The following is a 19,240-nucleotide window of genomic DNA, read 5'->3' on the forward strand; positions in this document are numbered from 1 at the left end:
AGTTTGGTCTCTGCTTGGTACCCTGCGGAGCTGCCATCCTGATTACGCAGCTTTGTGCAAGGCGCTAAGGTCTGCCGGCACAACAGCTAGCCACAGGCAGGGAGCAGCTGGCCAAGGCCAGGGGCAGCCTCCTTGCCAAAGCCCGTAGGGTCTAACGAAGGGCTGTGCGCTGCAGATGGAGGAGGTGGGCAACGGGGAGCGCGTGGCTTAGCACAGTCTCTCTGCCTCCCTCCCCCAGATGATCCAGTTTGTATCTTCAAGCATCAGCCTCAGCCGCCGCACTCAGTGCTGAAGTTTCTGCAGGACATCTTTGCCAGCAAGGATACGGCCAGCATCTTCTACCACACGGACATGATGGTCCTGATAGACATCCTGGTGCGGCAGATTGCTGATCTCTCCCCGGGAGATAAGGTGCTCACAGTAACCCATAGGCACTGGGGGAGGGAGCACAGTCCCAAAGCAGCGGTGTTTCTCCGGGCTCTCCGTGGGGCCTGCTGGTGCAGGCAAAAGTGGAGTCCCGGGGTGGGCACGACATTTCTGGGTGCTCAAATCGACCTTGGGGGCTGGGGAGGAAGGGGGGATTTATCCTGCCTGGCACACGGCAGTAGAAAGGTGTGTTTGAAGAAAGATCTGCCAGGCTTCTGGTGGTCTGCACCCTTCTGTCCAGGGACCTTTGGGAACAGGGACCCTCTGTGAGTAGCACAAGTAGGAGGGATCTCTCTGTTTTGGTACTGCAGGTGGCAGGGAATGTGTGCATGTTTGAGAGCGGGTGAAGAGCAGCACCGGGTCGCTGTGGGAAAAGCAGAGTTTTCCATAGCTACTAATGAGCCTTAAGGAAAAGCAGGTGCCTCTGGAGTCGCTCCCTGGCTGGTGGTGCGGCAGCAGCTGTTCCTGCGCTCATGCTGTAATGGAGGCTGGCATGCTTGTTTATCTCACTTTAAATCTTTCATTGTGCTCTGTGTTTTGTCTCCCCTCCCACTTGGCAGCTGAGGATGGAGTATCTGTCTCTGATGCACGCCATCATCCGCTCCACACCCTATCTGCAGCACCAGCACCGCCTCTCCGACCTGCAGGGCATCTTGCAGCGCATCCTGGGGGAGGAGGAGGAGGGCCAGCAGTGCCAGATGGACAAACTGATCATCTTGGAGATTTATAAGGAGTTCCCAGAAATCTCTCCCGGTACCAGCTAACCGCCCCTCGGCTTGGACTGGGATTTGAACCACTTGGATCGATGACGTCTCTTGTTGACACTTTCTCCCCATTCCCTTCCAGTACAGCTCATACCTTATATCCCTCCGTGCGAGGCCTAAGGTGGGGACAGGGTTCACCGGCCCTTTAGAGACGCCAGCGGCAGAAGGGGCGGGGGGTGCCCCCGGGGCCTGGTGCTCGGGGGAAGGCGGAGCGCGTGGTTTGCCTGCAGGACTCGGGCGGGAGGTCTTTAGGCAGCTGGTGTTAGCGGGAAGGGCAGCGAGCTTGCGAGGGACTTAGCAGCCGGGGGGGGTTTGGCTGTGCTGGTGTCCCGAGGTCCCGAAGCGAAAGGCCTTTGCCTTAGAGCATCACTTCTTGTCCGTGTGCATCTCTCTCCCCGCAGTGACCAAGTGAAGTCCGCTGGCGCTTGGAAGAAGCTTTCGTAACATCTGTTTTGTTCTCTGCTGCTAGTGCCAATGTGCTGCAGCCCTGCCAAGGGGAGGTAGCTCGCTCGCTCGCTGTCTAACGCCTCGTCTAGTGAGCCTTTTGCTCCCTCCCGGCCCTCAGCTTTGCCTCTGGGTAGCAGCCCACCTAGGGTCATAGAGGTCTTATCCCAACAGCTGCTTTTTTCAGTCTGCTTTCTATAGTGACGTTTAAATCTGAATTTCTTGCACACAGTGGCAGCCTAGAAGTAACGACCGCGTGGGTCCCTTCGGAAGCCTTTGGCCCGGACACAGCGCAAAGACGTGTCCTGCCAAGCAAAAGCTGCCGCTTGCCACCTCTCCCGCGGCGTGGCCCCGGGGCCCCGAGCCGAGGGGCTGCGCGTCGGCAGGCGCGCTCTGTTCGTGAAGCGTGTGGATTTCTTGCCTTGAGCTTCATAGCAGCTCTGCCTCGCTGCCCTCCCTCGCCACGTGGCAGCGCTCGGAGGCAGCGCGAGCCTGGTGTCCCGTAGCTGTTTGTGACTATGCACGAGTGTGGGGAACCCTTATTTATATTTCCTCTAGGTTTCTAGCGAACGGGATTAACCCGTTTCCCTGTTACAGATAGTCACACACACTAACGTGGGTCTCTTAAATATTCGTGTGCGCAGTCTGGTCACTCCCTCTCCTCAGCTCTTCCTTTGCAGTATCCAGTGTAGGAGCTATTGGGAAGTAGAACTGGAAATACTGGGCACTGTATTTTTCTTTTTTTTTTTTCTTTTTCTTTTTAGCTTGAGGCGATGACACGAGCTCTGCTCTGCAGGCCTGGGCTCTGGGCGCTGGGGCAGTGATGCTCAGGAAGGGAGGGGGTTGGCCTGGCGGCCAAGGGGGGCGAGGACCCCCTGAAGTCAGCCTGGGAACACCCAACGCTTAATAACCACCCTCGTAGAGAAACCTATTTTTCCCTTGTAAAAATGTATGAATGTCAAAAGGGAATCCTGTATTTTCTTAAACACTAAGTGTAACATGCAGAGGAATAAAAATGTCTTAAACTGGACTTCTGTGAACATAGCCCTGCCTGCCCCGTCCCACTGGGGGGGCGAAGGGGTGGGGGCGGCTGGGGGGGCGGCTGCCCACGAAGGCAAAGCACTGGGTGCTGACCCTCGCGTGGGGCCAACGCAGAGCTTTTCCCACACGTGGCTTCTTGCGTTGCGTTTTCCTCCTGCTCTGCCGGCAGGTGGGGAGCGACGGAGGGCAGCAGCCCCTGCACGGGGCGCAGCCACCACCCCCGCGGGCCTGCCCAGCATCGCTGCTCCAGATCAAGGGTTTGGCAGAGCCGGGCTCAGCGGTTCGCTTCCCGCAAAGCACACGCGGCCTCAGCTGGCTCCCGGCAGAGCCGCCGAGGCAGCGAGCCCCGCGGCAAGGGTTTAACGGTCTGTATCGAGCGCTAACGAATCGCGCTTTGGCTGCGGGTGTCTCTTGCCAAACGTCAGCCCTGCGCGTGCTGCTTTGGGGGTCGCCTTGGACGGCGGGGGGTGCGCGTGGTGGAGGGCAGCGGGCGCTTGGTAAAGCACCGAGTTGGCAGCAGGGAGGTCGGTCTCTGCTCCCGGCTGCGTGCCGGGCGGTGGCCAAGAGTAGGGGTGTAAATGCCAGGCGGAGGCTGTGCCCCCCCTCAAACACGGGGGCTGCATCAAGCAGCAGAAATGGGCCCGGGGCCGTGTCCCAGCTCCTGCCTCTTTGGCCAGCGTCTCCCAGGGGCCGGGCTGGTGGCCTCGCAGCGTGCCAAGCTGCACAGCACGGCAGGGAACGGCGATACATGAGGGCTACCAGCACTCGCGGGTGCCTGCCCTGCGGTGGCTCTCCCCTTGCTCTGCGCAGCGTATGGTTGCACGTCCCCCCGAGCCCACCTCGGCTTGCCTCTGGGTGCCGCTTGGGCTTGTTTTTGGCTTGTGCCCCACGGGTGGGATGTTCCTCCAGCCCGTGCCCTCGGCGACACAACCCAGGCTTCACTGTGCCGGGCTGGGGCAAGCGGGCAGGACCCGTGGCTCTGCCCGTGCCCCGCGCCTCGGCTTTATTGTCTGGAATGATTCAATTACAACTATTTTGTGGCAGTAATACCCCGATGATTTTCTCCTTCTCCTCGGAGCTGTCAGCTGGGTAATTAGAACAAATAAACTTGAAAAGCCTTCATAATTTTTTAAAAGCATCGCTTCTCTCCTGATTGGGTTTCTTGATGGCAAATCCGCGTTTGAGGAGGTGCGATGTACAATCCCGCCGGCGGCGGGGGCTCGTGCGAAGCCGGCGCGTTCCTGTCCCAGGCGGGTGCTGCTCTGCCCTGGATTAGATGAGGTTTTTTGGGTGAGCCGTGCGCGGGGCCGCTCCGCCCGTCGGCGTCAGCCTGGCCGTGCCGGCAGGGCTCGGGTGGGTGCACGCAAATCCCCGCGGGGCACGGCTGGCGCGGCCACGGCCCCATCAGCGCCGGTGCTGGACCGGCCAAGCCGGCGCCGTTTTGTAGTGGCTGAGGAGTTAATCACAGCAGATTATCGATGTTCAGGAATCCTACGGAGTTTATAAATGAACATGCCAGCTTCTCCCGAGGCTTAGAAATCCCCACCCAGCGGGTGTCAGCCCTCAGCGTTGTGTAAGCACCATGGGAACTTGTCTCCGGCATGTGCCGAGCTGCGCTCTAGGGCCCGCTTGGTGTTTCCCATGGTGGTCCTGAGGCGTGTGCTCAGCTGCCCAGGTGGTGACCAGGCCTCAGCTCCCGCGGCCGCGAGGATGGTGCGAGGCGGTTCGGGGACCCCTCCGGTGCATTTGCGCACTTGGCCTCCATGTTTGCCTAGCTTCCACGGGAGCGGGAGCTTTCTTGCAGTCAACCCCCGAATCAGCGGGCAGCATGCGCTCTCCCCACCCGCTCGTTTACACTAACGATAATTGATAGGGGACCATCTGTCACCATCGGTGGAACCGAAGCCGGGTGAGAGCCGGTGGCGGTCATGGTTGGCGGGGGAGCGCAGGAACGCAGGGCATCGGGCAGAGGCAAAGCGCTGGTGATGCCAGGACTCGGCGCTGCGGCGGCAGCACGTGGGATGCCGCGGCCCGTCCGCAGCTGGTGCAGAGGACGCCACCACGGCAGTGGCGGCTGGACCCCCTCGAGGTCCCCAGACCTGCCGTGCCCGGGGGTCAACGCATCTCCTCCGACCTCCCCCTTGCTGTGCAGGTGGCCTGCGCTGGCTGAAGCAGCGCGCGGCTCCAGAGCAGCCGCTCGCATCTCTGCCCCAGGACCGCGGGACCTTGCACAGCCTCCTTAGGTTTCCCGCGGGGTGGGAATGTGTTCGGCTCCCCGGGAGCATCGGAGCGTGCGCGGCTCCGGCAGTGCTGCGAGCGAGGGCTGAGCGAGCGGAGGAGCCCCGTCTCCGGTGTGAATCCACCCCGCTGTTAACTCGTGCGTCTTTTCGGGAGCTACGTAGGGGTGCGCAAGGGCTGCCGGCGGTGCCCAGCCTGGCTGCAGTGTTGGCACGGGGGTCCCCCTGCTCCCCAGCCTGCCCACCCTGAACCGCAGTCCCTCCAGCACAGTGGCACGGGGGCTCTTGCAGCCCCCTTGGAGCCGGGATGTCCTGGGTACTCCCTGCCCTTCCCTACCCCATCCTAAATTCCCCCATCTCCAAAATTTACTCTATTTTCCTCCCCGACGCGGCTCTTTCTTCCCCAGCATGTGCCCCAGCCGCTGCGCCTCGGGCTCCCCTCTTCTTCGACAGGACGCGGGCGAGGATGTTTCCCCCGCCGCGGCGCACTGAACGCTAATGAGGACGTAAGCCCCTGTTATTCCTAAGCCTATTACAAGCTTCAGTGGATTAGGCTGCAATATTAGTTGATTGAGATCAAACCAACAGCTAAGTTGCAAGGCTGATGCACTAATGAACCATCCCGATGCAAGGGCCCCAAACTGAATTTTCCTTGGAAAACCAGGGTTTTTTCATGGGTGCTGGAAGAAAAACCTGCAACTTTCTCCCCAGTGGCGATGCCTCACCCGGTGGGTGCGGGCGGCTGAGGTCTGCATCAGGGCACAGGAGCGGGCCAGCTAAATCCCTGCCGCACACTCGGGGGCCCGTGGGTGGTGGAGGCGAGCGGCAGGGGCTGCGGCGCTGCCGCGGGTGCCTGGGTGCTGCCCGGGAGAGCTACAGCCCTGTGGCACGGGGCGAGGGGAAGCCCTTTCTCATGCACACGGTAAAAAAACCATCCCTGAAGACGCCGAACTTGGTGCCGCTTGCAGATGAACGCAAGCGGGCAAAGGGAGTCTGCAAAGCGTCGGCAGCGCCTCTTGCCGAAACGCCGGTGCTCTCCTGCCTCGCCCGTTCTGCTAGCAGCAGGGCAGCTAGCCCCGCGGCCTCTTGTTGGAGCCCTGGGGAAGCAGCCTGGCGCTGGGGACGCTAGCCGTGGCACAAGGGTGGCTACTTGCCACCCGGCGCGCCGGTGGTGCCACAGCAGGGCTGTTGGCGGGCGTAAGCGGAGGTGTGCGCTGAGGACTGGCGTCCAGAGGCCGCGGGACCCCCGCCTGAGGCGCGGACGCGTGTCCCCGTGGCACTGGGCAGGACTGGGGCTGGCTGGAACGCAGCCCCGCATCTCATCCCGGCGGCCGAGCACCAGCCTGTGCCGTGGTGTGCCAGGGCGAGGGGAGCCGGGCCGTACCACCGGCAGCCGTCACCAGAGCTGGCACCGCTGGGCTCTGCGTGCCTGGAGGGGCGGCCACGGAGGGGGGTCACGAGGCGGGCTGTGCCAGCAGGCAGCTTGCCCGCTGCCCCTCCGACGCGAGCTGGCGCGCCCTGCCTGGCAGCGCCCGTGCCTCGCGCCGTGGCTCGGCGCGCCTCCCGTAAGGGCCGGCGCGCTCTGCGCGGTGGCCGGCGCGTCCCGCGTGAGGGTGGGCACGCCAGGGCAGGCGTGCCGCACGTGGCGGCGGCGGCAACCCCGCGCAGCGCCTGGCGCGGCTGACGCGTCCCTTACGCGGGGACGGGCACGTCCCTGGCATGAGGGGACACAGCCCTCACACCGGGACGGGCACGGCCCTCACTCGAGGGGGCACACCCCGCACACGGGGACACACACGCCGCACACGGGGACGGGCACAGCCCTCACACCGGGGACACGCACACCAGGGACACACACCTGGCACACTGGGGACACACACGGCTCACGCCGGGGACACACGCCCCGCACACGGGGACGGGCACACCCCTCACACCGGGGGCACACACCCCGCACACGGGGACGGGGACACGCCGCACACCGGGGGCACACACCCCGCACACGGGGCCGGGCACACCCCGCACACCGGGGGCACACACCCCGCACACGGGGACGGGCACACCCCGCACACCGGGGGCACACACCCCGCACACGGGGACGGGGACACGCCGCACACCGGGGCCGGGCACCCCGCACACGGGGCCGGGCACACCCCGCACACCGGGGCCGGGCACCCCGCACACGGGGCCGGGCACACCCCGCACACCGGGGACACACGCCCCGCACACCGGGGACACGCACACCGGGGACACACCCCGCACACGGGGACGGGCGCGTCCCTCACCCGGTGCCCGTTGCCCCCCTCTCCGGCGGCCCCCGGGGCAGGCGGCAGCACCGCGGCGGCCGCAGGAGCGGGGCCGCCGGCGGCGGACACCCGCCCGCCCGCCCTCAAGATGGCGGCGGCGGCGGCGGGGCGGGCAGGGGCGGGGCGGGGCGGGGCGGCGGGAGCCATGTTGGGGCTGCGGGAGGAGGAGCCGCCGCCGCCGCCGCCACTCCCGGCCGCAGCGGCAGCGGCAGCGGCGGCGGCGCAGCAGCGGCGCGGGGGGCGGCCATCGCCGCCGCTAGGCGGGGGCGGCGCCGAGCCCAGCCGCCGTGCGCCCGGGCCGGGCGGCGGCCGCCGAGGCACCATGGCGGCGGAGGAGCCGGCGGCCGCCCCGAGCCGCCGCCGCTGCTGCCAGCACCGGGGCCCGCTGCCGCCGCCGCCGCTGCTGCTGCTGCTGCTGCTGCTGCTGCTCCCTTTGTTTCCCCCCGGGCTGGGGGCCGCCGCGCCGCCTCCGCCGCCGCCGGGCTGGGGGCCGCCGGCCCGCGGGGGCTGCCCCGCCGCCGTGCCGTGCTGGGCGGCGGCGGCTCCCCCGGGGCTGCCCGCGGCGCCGCGCCGCCGCTCCCCGCCGCGCTGCCCGCCCCGCGCCGCCGCGCCGCGCCCGCTCCCCTTCCCGTCTCCCGCCCCCGGGCGGCGGGGCCGGCGCGCGGCCCCCAACCGCCACCCGCTGTTCCCCCAGTACAACTACCAGGCCGAGGTGGCGGAGAACCAGCCGGCGGGGACGGCGGTGGTGGCGGTGGCGGCCCAGGACCCCGACGGGGGCGAGGCGGGGCGGCTGGTGTACTCCATGGACGCCCTGATGAACAGCCGCTCGCGGGAGCTCTTCAGCATCGACCCGCGGGCCGGGCTCATCACCACCACGCAGGCCCTCGACCGCGAGAGCATGGAGCTGCACTACTTCCGCGTGACGGCCGCCGACCACGGGGCGCCCCGGCTCTCCGCCACCACCATGGTGGCCATCGCCGTGGCCGACCGCAACGACCACGACCCCGTCTTCGAGCAGGGCGAGTACCGGGAGACCATCCGGGAGAACGTGGAGGAGGGGTACCCCATCCTGCAGCTGCGGGCCACCGACGTCGACTCCCCGCCCAACGCCAACATCCGCTACCGCTTCGTCAACGAGCGGGCCGCCCACGCCGTCTTCGAGATCGACCCCCGCTCCGGCCTCATCACCACCAGCGGGCCGGTGGACAGGGAGAAGATGGAGAGGTACTCCTTGGTGGTGGAGGCCAACGATCAGGGGAGGGAGCCGGGGCCCCGCTCCGCCACGGTCAAGGTCTACATCACGGTCCTTGACGAGAACGACAACACCCCTCAGTTCAGCGAGAAGCGCTACATCGTCCAGGTGAGGGAGGACATACGGCCCCACACCGAGATCCTGCGCGTCACCGCCACGGACCTCGACAAGGACAACAACGCGCTGGTCCACTACAACATCATCAGCGGGAACAGCCGGGGCCAGTTCTCCATCGACAGCGTCACTGGGGAGATACAGGTGGTGGCCCCGCTGGATTTTGAGGTGGAGCGGGAGTACGCCCTGAGGATCCGGGCTCAGGACGCGGGGCGCCCTCCCCTCTCCAACAACACCGGCATGGCCAGCATCCAGGTGGTGGACATCAACGACCACGCCCCCATCTTTGTCAGCACCCCTTTCCAAATCTCCGTCCTGGAGAACGCTCCCCTCGGCCACTCCGTCATCCACATCCAGGCCGTGGACGCGGACTACGGCGAGAACGCGCGCCTGGAGTACAAACTGACGGGGGTTTCGGCTGACACGCCCTTCGTGGTGAACAGTGCCACGGGGTGGATCACGGTCAGCGGGCCCTTGGACCGCGAGTCAGTCGAGCACTATTTTTTTGGGGTAGAGGCTCGGGACCACGGCTCTCCATCTTTATCCGCCTCCGCCAGCGTCACCATTACCGTCATGGATGTCAACGACAACCGTCCCGAGTTCACCCAGAAGGAGTACTTCATCCGCTTGAATGAGGACGCGGCCGTGGGGACCAGCGTCCTCAGCGTCACGGCAATTGACCGGGATGTGAACAGTGCCATCACCTACCAGATCACGGGAGGCAACACGCGGAACCGCTTTTCCATCAGCACGCAAGGCGGGATGGGGCTCATCACTCTGTCTCTGCCGCTGGACTACAAGCAGGAGAGGCGCTACGTGCTCACCGTGACGGCCTCTGACCGCACCCTGCGGGACAACTGCCACGTTCACATCAACATCACCGATGCCAACACGCACCGGCCCGTGTTCCAGAGCGCCCACTACTCTGTGAGCATCAATGAGGACCGGCCCGTGGGCAGCACCGTGGTGGTGATCAGTGCCACAGACGACGACGTGGGGGAAAACGCCCGCATCACGTACTACCTAGAAGACAACGTCCCTCAGTTTCGCATCGATCCAGACTCCGGGGCCATCACTCTCCAGGCACAACTGGACTATGAGGACCAGGTCACCTACACCTTGGCTATCACTGCCAAGGACAACGGGATCCCCCAGAAAGCGGACACCACCTACGTTGAAATCATGGTGAATGACGTTAATGACAACGCCCCGCAGTTCGTCAGCCCTCATTACCAGGGCATGATCTCTGAGGACGCGCCTCCCTTCACCAGCGTGCTCCAGATCTCTGCCACTGACCGGGATGCCCACACCAACGGGCGAGTGCAGTACACCTTCCAGAACGGGGAGGATGGGGATGGAGACTTCACCATAGAGCCCACCTCGGGGATCATTCGCACTGTCCGCAGGCTGGACCGCGAGAACGTTCCCGTCTATGAGCTGACTGCGTACGCTGTGGACAGGGGCATCCCTCCTCAGCGAACCCCTGTCCACATCCAGGTTACCATTCAGGATGTGAACGACAACGCCCCTGTCTTTCCCGCTGAAGAGTTTGAGGTCTTGGTAAAGGAGAACAGCATTGTAGGCTCTGTCGTGGCCCAGATCACAGCCGTCGACCCGGATGAGGGACCCAATGCCCAGATCATGTACCAAATTGTGGAAGGCAACATCCCTGAGATATTCCAGATGGACATCTTTTCTGGGGAGCTCACAGCCTTGATAGACCTGGATTATGAGACAAAACCTGAGTACGTGATTGTAGTGCAGGCCACCTCTGCCCCTCTGGTCAGCAGAGCCACGGTCCACATCAAACTCATTGACCAGAATGACAACAGCCCTGTTCTCAAGAACTTCCAGATCCTGTTCAATAACTACGTGTCCAATAAGTCCAACACCTTCCCCTCGGGGGTCATAGGGAAGGTCCCAGCTTATGACCCAGATGTGTCCGACCGCCTCTTCTACACCTTTGAGCGGGGAAATGAACTGCACTTGTTGATTGTAAATCAATCGAGCGGGGAGCTGAGGCTGAGCCGTAAGCTGGACAACAACCGTCCGCTTGTGGCCTCCATGCTGGTGACCGTCACAGGTAGGGGCTGAAAATCATTAAACCTTTAGTGCGGTACCTTCGGGGGGGCTCTGCGTGGTCCCCGTGGGGGACCCCATTCTGCATTGGGGGCAGCTTGGGGACTGGCAACAAGATTTGGATTGGGAGTCCCTTCCAGTTAGGGAACGCTGGAGGGGCTGGGAAGGGTGGCGGCGGGGGCGTGCTGCAGGGGAGCGCTCTGCACGGGGGCCGAGGCCGGAGGTGGTCTGCAAGAACAAAGCATCGTTACTCAGCTGTGAGGATCGGTCGTAGCTGCTAGCGAGATACCTTTGGAGGTGCCGTCACCGGCGAGGCCGCGGGGTGCGCCGTAGGGTGCTGGCCGGACAAGCAGCTGGTTCCTGGGGTGGCCAAGCTGCCGGCCCAGGGGCTGGCACGCCGCTTCGCTCCCAAGCCCGGGTGGCTCTTCTGCCTGCCGGGACCGAGCGCTTCCCCGGCTGTGCTCGGGAGGGAGGGATTGAACTCGTCGCAGAGGGAACCCTCTTAAAAATACCCATCTGCTGGTAGCAAACGGCTCGGTCTGGGTTCTGGCTGTGGCACCGACCGACACCTGCGCTTTCTGGTGCGGCTTCTAAAACCTGGTACCACCTTTCTGCAGCCGACTTAGCGTTGCAGGGGACAGCTGTGGCAAACCTCAGAGCGCGGCGCTTAAAACTCTCGCGTCGTGCGTGTTGCTGGAGTATCCAAATGCAGATGCCAGCAGTAGCTGCTGGGGTGGCTTTGGGGAGTGTTGGGGTCCCCGCTGGTGCAGCTGAGGGCAGGGCAAAGATGGACCTAGGGGCTTGTCTGTGAGCAAGCGGGGTTTGGACCTGGAGCTCCCCACTGCCGGAGCTTTGCCTTCACCATCAGCCTTTCTTTGCTCGCGGATGCGTGATCTGAAATGGAGGCATCCGTCCATCGCTGAACCGAGGAGCGGCTCTCGGGGAGGGAGGGCGAGAGCCCTCTTTGGAGGGGCCCGGTGCCAAATTACCGAGAGTGCCTGGGGAGCCGTATGTTAAATCGTGATGCTCCCCTGACCCTCGGCTACCAGCTGCCCTCCCTTTTCACCCGCTCCCTCTCTCCATCCGGCTTATTCAGCGAGGGGAGGATTTCTTTCAAAAGGTGGAGCGAGGGCTTTAAGAGGAGACCCATTCAAGGCAATCCTTCATGGCCAGCAGCAGCCCATCGGTGAATTGGGGCTCTTTGGGGGTTAATTGTAACTGCAGGGCTGGCTGAGAGCGGGTGCAGGCGCGCACATGCCCATCGCTGGAGATGGAGGGTGGTTTTGACCTTTCCAGCTTCTGCCCGAGTGTGTTTATGCAAGCCCTGCCTCTTCGCACACTTAACCCTGCACAAAGGCAGGAGACAATCACGTCCCGAAGTCCTGCGTCGCCGAGCCGCCTCGCGGCGAGGGGGCCCTTGCAATTAGAGTGTCGTCATCTTCCAGCGGGAAGGGAGACTGGGAGAGGTGCGCTCGCAAAGGAGGGGAGAAGATGGAAGGGGAAGAGCTGTGCCGGGGAGGGAAGCGAGACACTGGAAAACGGGCCTTTTGTTGGCTTTGATGTTAGCGATGGAGGTGGAGGTCTGGTTTGGTTTTTCCTTCGTTATTGTTCGAAGCCCCCCGCCCAGCTGGCAGCCCTGCCGGCCCCATGCTGCCGCTGCGTGCAGGGGGAGGGTGGGTTTGCAGAGCTGGCGGCCAGGACGTTCAGACCCGGCTGCATTGTTTGCCCGGGCGCAGCGCCGCGCCGGAGCACCTTCCTCCTGCAGGAAGGCAACAATAGCACCTAGGTGGGTGCCCCGAGGGTCCGCATCCAAGGAGGGAGCGGTTTCCCTGCCTGCCCATGAGCTTTATGGTCACTTTGAGGGAGGCTGGATCCCCCTAAATCCCAGGGCAAGGGGCCCTCCTGCCTGCCTGCCTGTGTGTTCCCAGCTCAGCCCCTCATGGGAGGCAGGGAAGACTTGGGCCACCACAAACCAGTGCCTTTCCAGGGGGACTGACTGCCTCAAAGCTGGCCCCAGCTCTTTGCAGATGTGCGGGCACCTATGGCTGCTAAAAACAGCTCTTGGCCACTAAGAGTGCCAGGCGGTGGGGCTGTGTCCATGGCCAGAGGCACAGTGTGAGATCGGGGCGTTGTAGGAAATTGACGTGCAGTTGACTTTAAACCATTCCAGACTGGTTTCACTGGGCCAGGCTGCTGGGCTGGTGGCAAGGGTGGAGGCTCAGCCGCACTCAGCCGTGGCTGCTGCATTGCTCCTGTTCCTCTCAAGCTCTTTGTACTCCTCTCCCCTCGGCCTGCAGCCCAGGAGCTTGCCCCGGTGAGGGGACTCGTTCGTCCGAGATGTCTCGCCTAAAATCCCAGCCTGGCAGGGAAGACGCCCCTAGAGCACGTTTGTCCTGACTCCGATGTCTGAACACATCAGAGCCATCTTTTCAAGCCGGGTAAGGGTCCCAGGGCTGCCCTGGCCTTTCACAACTTGCGTGCCTCTCCTCTCTTGAGGACCCCACTCTCAGGAGCTTCCTCCCCTGTTAGGTCCATCGCAGCTGGAGGTGCTGACCCCACAGTTAGGGTGGGAGACTTCAGGATTTCCATTCCTGGTTAGGGAACGGTTTTGGAGTCGTCTTGGTTATTCTGTTTTAGTCCCTGTCTTTCGAGCTACCGGGAGAGTGACATGCATACTCTGTGCTGGGAGAGGGGAGTCTGATTTACTTCCAAGATCTCTTAACCTGTCAAGTATCATCAAAATCTTGAGAGGTCTGCCAAAGCCCTTCAGAAGTGGTGAGGAATGTTCACCTTACCCATACCTGTCTCCTCCTTTCCTGGCTTCTCTGTCTGGAGGTGTTTTACTGCAAATGTGAAGGCTACCCCCGTCTGTCCCCAGACCACCCGCGCCGTCTCTGGGGTGCCTGCTCCGGGTGTTGCAGTCAGAGCGGTGGCTTTGGCTCTCGGACGCTGGCGCTGCTGCTCAGAAGAGGGCGGGTGGTGACGCACCGCAGCCTATTGCGGAGCTCCTGGTCCCCCCAGGTGAGGGACAGGGGTGCGTCCCCTCCTGGGTCAGGGGGGCCGTTTGAGCTGAGATGCCTTCCTCCTGATCCCTGGAGCTCCCTGGGAGGCTGAAGGCCAAAATGTTTGCTGTAGGGGAAGGGGAACCTCTGCTAGTGACTCCAGGGCTCTTGGGGTGGGAGCGTTGGCTGCAGCCCATGCCTCGTGCTGCACGGTGGGCTGGGGTGCTGTCCGGGGATCCGGAGAGCCTCTGGCAGCACGGGGGGGACAGGAGAGGTGGGGTCTCACCCTGGCAGACCCAGGAGACTGTTGGGCAGCGGTCGGCAGCCCTGTTCCCCCCAAGAGGTTTCCAGCGCAGGCCTGGAGCTCCGTTCCCGGGCTGACAGCGCAGCCCCCCCAGGGCAGTCCGTGCCCATCCCGCTCTCTGGCCGGAGCTGCTCTTTCTGCAGCTTTGCTGCTTTTGAAGCTGGTAATTGTCAGTCTTGGAAGTGCAAACACGATGACCAGGTGCTGCCCAGCATGGGGGTTAGAGCCCCTCGTGTCCCTTCTCCCTGCTTCTTTCCCTGTAGGCATGTTTCCAGGGCTCTTTGCTCTGCTGCATGAATATTCACCAGTCACCAGCTCTCCAGCCACAGGGTTTAATCAGAAAGGCTGAGCATTCGTGATTAAAATGCCTCCCAGGGGGGTCAGTGCCTCCAGCCAGCTTTGGGCTTTCTTTTGGTAGCTTTTTCCCCCCCCCCACTTGCAGCAGGTCATTCTTTTAACCATCTGCTTCCCCTTGCACGGAGCCGAGGGGGGAGGCAGCCCTGGGCGTGATGCTGAGGTGGGACAGCGTGTTATGGGGGAGCTTACCAAGGAGGACCGTGGGGCTGGGGCTGACTCCGCATTGCTGCAGGGAACCATGAAAGGGGCACTTGGGTTTTCCTGCTGTGGGCTGGGCGATGCCAAAGGTGTTGGGCACCCTGCAGCCCCCCTTCTTCCCTGGCCACGACCTCCTTGCTCCTGGGAGGCGTTGCTGGCCTCCAGCCTGCCCCAGGACCCAGCGTCGTATCAGTGAAGGCCTAATAACAGCCGTAAATCAGGTGGATGTCTGCCTGCCTATTGCTGGGCGCTGAGCAGCCCTTGGGGAGAGGGAGAGCTGTCCCCCGGGCCTCGCGGCTGCTTCTGGGTGAACCACGAGCCGGAGAGAGGAGAGCGGGAGGCCGCTGGGCTTGAACCGAGCTCACGCTCGCCTCGGCCAGAGAGGCAAACTGTGAGGAGGGGACAAAGGGAGAGGAGAGGGAGCGGGGACACAGTGCAGCGATGGGCTGGGGCCGTCCTGCCTTATTCCTGCTGAGAAGGGAGCTGGTGTCAAAGCGGCGGCTTCCCAGGGTGTTGCCTCACCAGGTGGTCCCTCGGGGAGGGATGCCGGACTGCTGGTGGCTTGGGGAGCATCTTACGCCAAGCACGACTGAGCCACGCTTGTGGCTTTCCCCTCCTGCCTGCCTCCCCAGGGCTGGGTGAGCCTCTTACAGAGAGAAGGTGCCTCAGGGGATGCAGGTGATGATGCCAGTTCCTTGTGCTGAGCTCAGACAGGTCTAAATCCCCTGGCACATCCAGCCGGGTGCTGGACGGAGCTGTTTGGTACCCGCTGCTCATGCTGCCCTCCATGTCAGAGCCGGCAGGGTGTCACGCAGGGGTGGATTCTCACCTTGCTTCCATATGGGGCGGCAGCAGTTTGATTTGAGAGAAAAGCACCCCCCCTTCCTCCAGGAGATTAGCTCCTGGGTGACTGTACCGGTACTGCCGCTCCCCCAGCCCGGTGCGAGCCTTATCTCCAGAGCACCAGCCCCAGCATGCAGGCTGGCGCTTGCGCGGGAATTTGCAGGGTCGTCAGAGAGCTTTCACCTTCTGAAGAGTAGAAGAGAGAGAGAGGGGAAAAAAGGGAGACATTTCAATCTTTAAATCCTCCTGTGCTGCAAACTTCAAACAGGGCTGAAGGGGAACCAAAAGGCTTTGCAGCGCGGCAGCCACGGGGAGAGAGGAGCAGCAAAGGCAGCTTTGCATGTGAGGCTTGGAGCTGGGGCATGGGCAGGGAATGGGGAGCTGGCGTTTACACCCCCTGGCCCTCGGCGGGGCTGGGGCTGGCCAGGCTGCCGGCAAGCCTGCCGCTCCTCCTGCCGCATTGCACTGGGCTGCCGGGGATGGAGCAGCGCTGAGCAGGGTCTGGCGGAGTTTGCCGGGCTTGCTTCACGTCTGGCCTCGGCGCGGTCTGCAGCGTGCGAGCAGCCCCGCGCTGGGCGCCTGGTTTGCCCATGCCAGTGTGTGCTGGGGGACGGGTGAGGGCTGGGCTGAGGCAGAGCGGGGGCTGCCCTTGGCGGTGCTGGGGGATCTTTGCTTCAGCTGCTCTTCCCCCAAAGCGAGCTCAGCCCTCCTGCCTACCTTTTTACAAGCCCATCTCCCATGACAGTGTTTAAACTGGAGGCCAGAGCGTTGAACCTGATGCAGATGCCCCAGAGGGGATGCACAAGGCTGTCTCTGGAGCCGAGTTACCTGCCAGGGGTCAGCGTGGCAGACGGGGAAAGGGGAACGTCCTGGAAAACCCCTCGCTCGTTGTTCAGGTGGCCTTGCCTGTGGGGGTGCACGGGCAGCCGAACCCACCGTCCCCAGGGGAAGGGGGCAGCTTGTGTTTGCCACTCATCGGTCGTGAGTGGGGGACGTTACAGCACGGCTTGGTGCCCAGGGATAGTCCTGGGAGTCACCACTGAATGTGCTGATGTAAACCTTGTCTCGGGATGATGGAGAGCCAGGTTTCCAAGGAAATGCAGGCGTTTGGGGCTCTCTGGTAGATGTGGGGTGGGAGACGGGAACAGCAGGCAACAGCCACGTGCTGCTTATGCCCATGGGGCATTAGCATTGTGGTGCTGGCAATGGGCTGGAAGATGGATCACCCCATTTCACCAGGAGCAGTGAGGCTCTCGATGAGCCTCATCAAGCATTTCTGGGGCCACAGATGTAGGCGCAGTCCTTGCGTCGTGATGCTGAAGGCTGGCTCTGCCGGCCTGGGGCGGAGGGCCCAGAAGAAGGGGGACTGGGGGGAGAGGAGGTGTCCCGGAGCAGCAGGCAGGCTTCTCCCCTTCTGGGGTGCCCCGGCCAAAGCTGCTAGCAAAGGTGCCCGGGGTGGCCTGAGCGAGGGGAACCTTGGCAAGCTGCTTTGTGGGATACCTCCTGGCAAAGCCACTGACCAGGGTCACACGGAAAGGAGAGTTAATAACTGAAAAATAAAACCACTGCCCAAACTTCTGCCTGGGCAGAGAGGGGGAAGAGCGACAGGCCCGGCAAAGGGCCAGGCAGCTTGCAGTTGGGCAGTGTAAGGTGGTGAGGCTGGGGAATGGGCTGGGACGCTTCTGCTCTGGAGGGGACCAGTGGGAGTTTTATCTGAGCAAGGTTTGCTGCCTGGCAGGTCCCCAGCTGGGGTAATTACAGTCTGCATCCCCCTGGGAGGGCTGCCATGTGCTTGCCTGTGCTCGTAGCAGGGGTTCCTGGAAGAATTAGGAATGTGGTCACATCTGTCTGTCTGTCCAGCTCCCATCTTGGCCAGTATTTCCTAATTTGCAGCAGGGTATGACCTTGCAAGGTAGCGGGATTCATTGAGTTTCTGGGAGCTGGGTAGGTGGGGCGAGGCAGGAGGCCTCAAATCGCGTCGCTGCTGGGGTGGGTGCTGTGGTGGGAGCTGCGCCGTCGCCCGTCGGGGCGGGTGCTGCGCTGCCTGCGGCCCTGCAGCCTGAGCTGCTGGCACGTGAGGGTGCCTGACGCGGCGGGGAGATGCCGCGAACGGCCAGGGTCCTGGGAGAGAGCAGGCGGGCGTGCTGGCACGCTCCGAGCGTGCATGCACGCGGTTGTGTTCGCGCTTGGGAGATTGCTCATGCGGTGCGGGGTCCCAAGGGGAGGGAGTTTGTTTCCAAGGAAAATAAAGATTAAAGAGAATTAAACAAACCGGAGATGGGCCGAGGGAGGAAGAGATGCGGAGCAGATGGTGAGAAGCGGGGAAGCAGGGAGACCGGCACAAAAGCCTTGGAGACCCTGGAGGAGAGAGGAAGGAAACGGCAGGAGGAGAGCACAGGGAAAGGCAGCGTGGGGGAGGCAGACAGGGCGCAGCAGGGAAACAAAACACCCCAGGCCCTGGCATCGGCTCCCGTGTTTGCCCAACCTCCTGCTGGGACTTCCTTCTGCCCCAGTCTCACCAGCATCTTTGTTCCTGAGAGCTCAGTTTGCTGCCGAGATCCAGGATCTCAGTGGAGAGCCTGAGGGAGGGAGAAGATGCAGCCGTACCGACCGCTCCCCCTCTAGCCCAGGTGGCACCCTGCTAGCCACTGGGGCTGTGGCCCCAAGCTTTCTTAGCCAAGGACTGGGGCCTTTTGGGGGCCGCACTGAGGTGCAGGGCTCTGCCCCGGGGTGGGAGGGAGGAGACCCTCCGAGCAGCAGGCAAAGACCTGCAGCGTGTCCCTGTTCCCTCCCACAGATGGGATCCACAGCGTGACGGCCCAGTGCGTCCTGCGGGTGATCATCATCACGGAGGACATGTTGGCTAACAGCATCACGGTGCGGCTGGAGAACATGTGGCAGGAGCGCTTCCTCTCCCCGCTGCTGTCCACCTTCCTGGAAGGGGTGGCCACCGTGCTCGCGACGCCCAAGGAGGACATCTTCATCTTCAACATCCAGAATGACACAGACGTGGGCGGCATGGTGCTCAACGTCAGCTTCTCGGCCCTGGCGCCACGGGGCGGGCGCTACTTCAGCTCGGAGGAGCTGCAGGAGCAGCTGTACATGAAGCGCATGGCGCTGACGGGTGCCTCCATGCTGGAGGTGCTGCCCTTCGATGACAACGTCTGCTTGCGGGAGCCCTGCCAGAACTACATGAAGTGCATCTCCGTCCTCAAGTTCGACAGCTCTGCCCCCTTCATCGCCTCCCCCTCCACCCTCTTTCGGCCCATCCACCCCATCACCGGCCTGCGGTGCCGCTGCCCGCAGGGCTTCACCGGGGACTACTGCGAAACGGAGATCAACCTCTGCTACTCCAACCCCTGCCTGAATGGTGGGATCTGCACCCGCAAGGAGGGGGGATACACATGCGTTTGCCGCCAGCACTTCAGCGGTGAGTGCCCGGAGCTGGGGGCCGCGGGGGGATGGGTGAGCGGGTCCCTTGGCGTTGCTGTCACCATGGCGGGGTGCTCTTCCTAGCAGGGCGGCGGGTGGCGGAGCCCCTCTTTGCCTGCAGAGGTCCGGCTCTGCTCCCGGCTCTCCGTGTTTCCATGGCACTGGATGCACAGGGCTGAGGTTGCCATAGAAATCTGTCTTCTAGGGAGGTGGCGTGGAGGGCTCCTGGGGACCCTGGCCACCACCTCCCAGCCTTTTTCTCAGAGCAGGAAGACCAGGTTGGACTGTGCCAGGCTGGGGTACAGGAGGCTCCTCAGCCCTGCCCCATGCCAGTGGGGTGATGGGCTCTGGACCATTCGAGGTGCTGGTTTCAGCCCGTGCCAGTCCTCAGCTGGTCTGGCAGAGGTGTGGAGCCCACATGCGGTGGGTGAGCTGCTGCCTGCT

At 63.3% G+C, this 19,240-nt stretch overlaps 2 protein-coding genes across 9 annotated transcripts in view; both read left to right on the top strand.

Moving 5' to 3' along the window:
* NCKIPSD (NCK interacting protein with SH3 domain) overlaps positions 1-2,646 on the top strand; it is a 61,628-nt gene extending 58,982 nt beyond the window's left edge. For all 7 annotated transcript variants that reach the window (XM_082322749.1, XM_082322744.1, XM_082322745.1 and 4 more), the window contains 2 exons: positions 239-411; positions 987-2,646. In XM_082322749.1, coding sequence (XP_082178875.1) covers positions 239-411; positions 987-1,190 — 377 coding nt within the window. In that variant the 3' untranslated portion in view covers positions 1,191-2,646. The remainder of the gene's footprint in view (positions 1-238; positions 412-986) is intronic.
* A 4,891-nt stretch (positions 2,647-7,537) lies between these two features.
* Positions 7,538-19,240, top strand: part of CELSR3 (cadherin EGF LAG seven-pass G-type receptor 3) — a gene marked incomplete at its 5' end in the record, with an annotated part of 34,330 nt that continues 22,627 nt past the window's right edge. For both annotated transcript variants that reach the window (XR_014229213.1, XM_082322148.1), the window contains 2 exons: positions 7,538-10,664; positions 18,162-18,794. Coding sequence is in view for 1 of the 2 variants with exons in the window: in XM_082322148.1 (XP_082178274.1) it covers positions 7,538-10,664; positions 18,162-18,794 (3,760 nt within the window). The remainder of the gene's footprint in view (positions 10,665-18,161; positions 18,795-19,240) is intronic.

The sequence above is a fragment of the Platalea leucorodia genome, assembly GCF_965183815.1.
Source record: "Platalea leucorodia genome assembly, chromosome: 9".
Classification (NCBI taxonomy): domain Eukaryota; kingdom Metazoa; phylum Chordata; class Aves; order Pelecaniformes; family Threskiornithidae; genus Platalea; species Platalea leucorodia.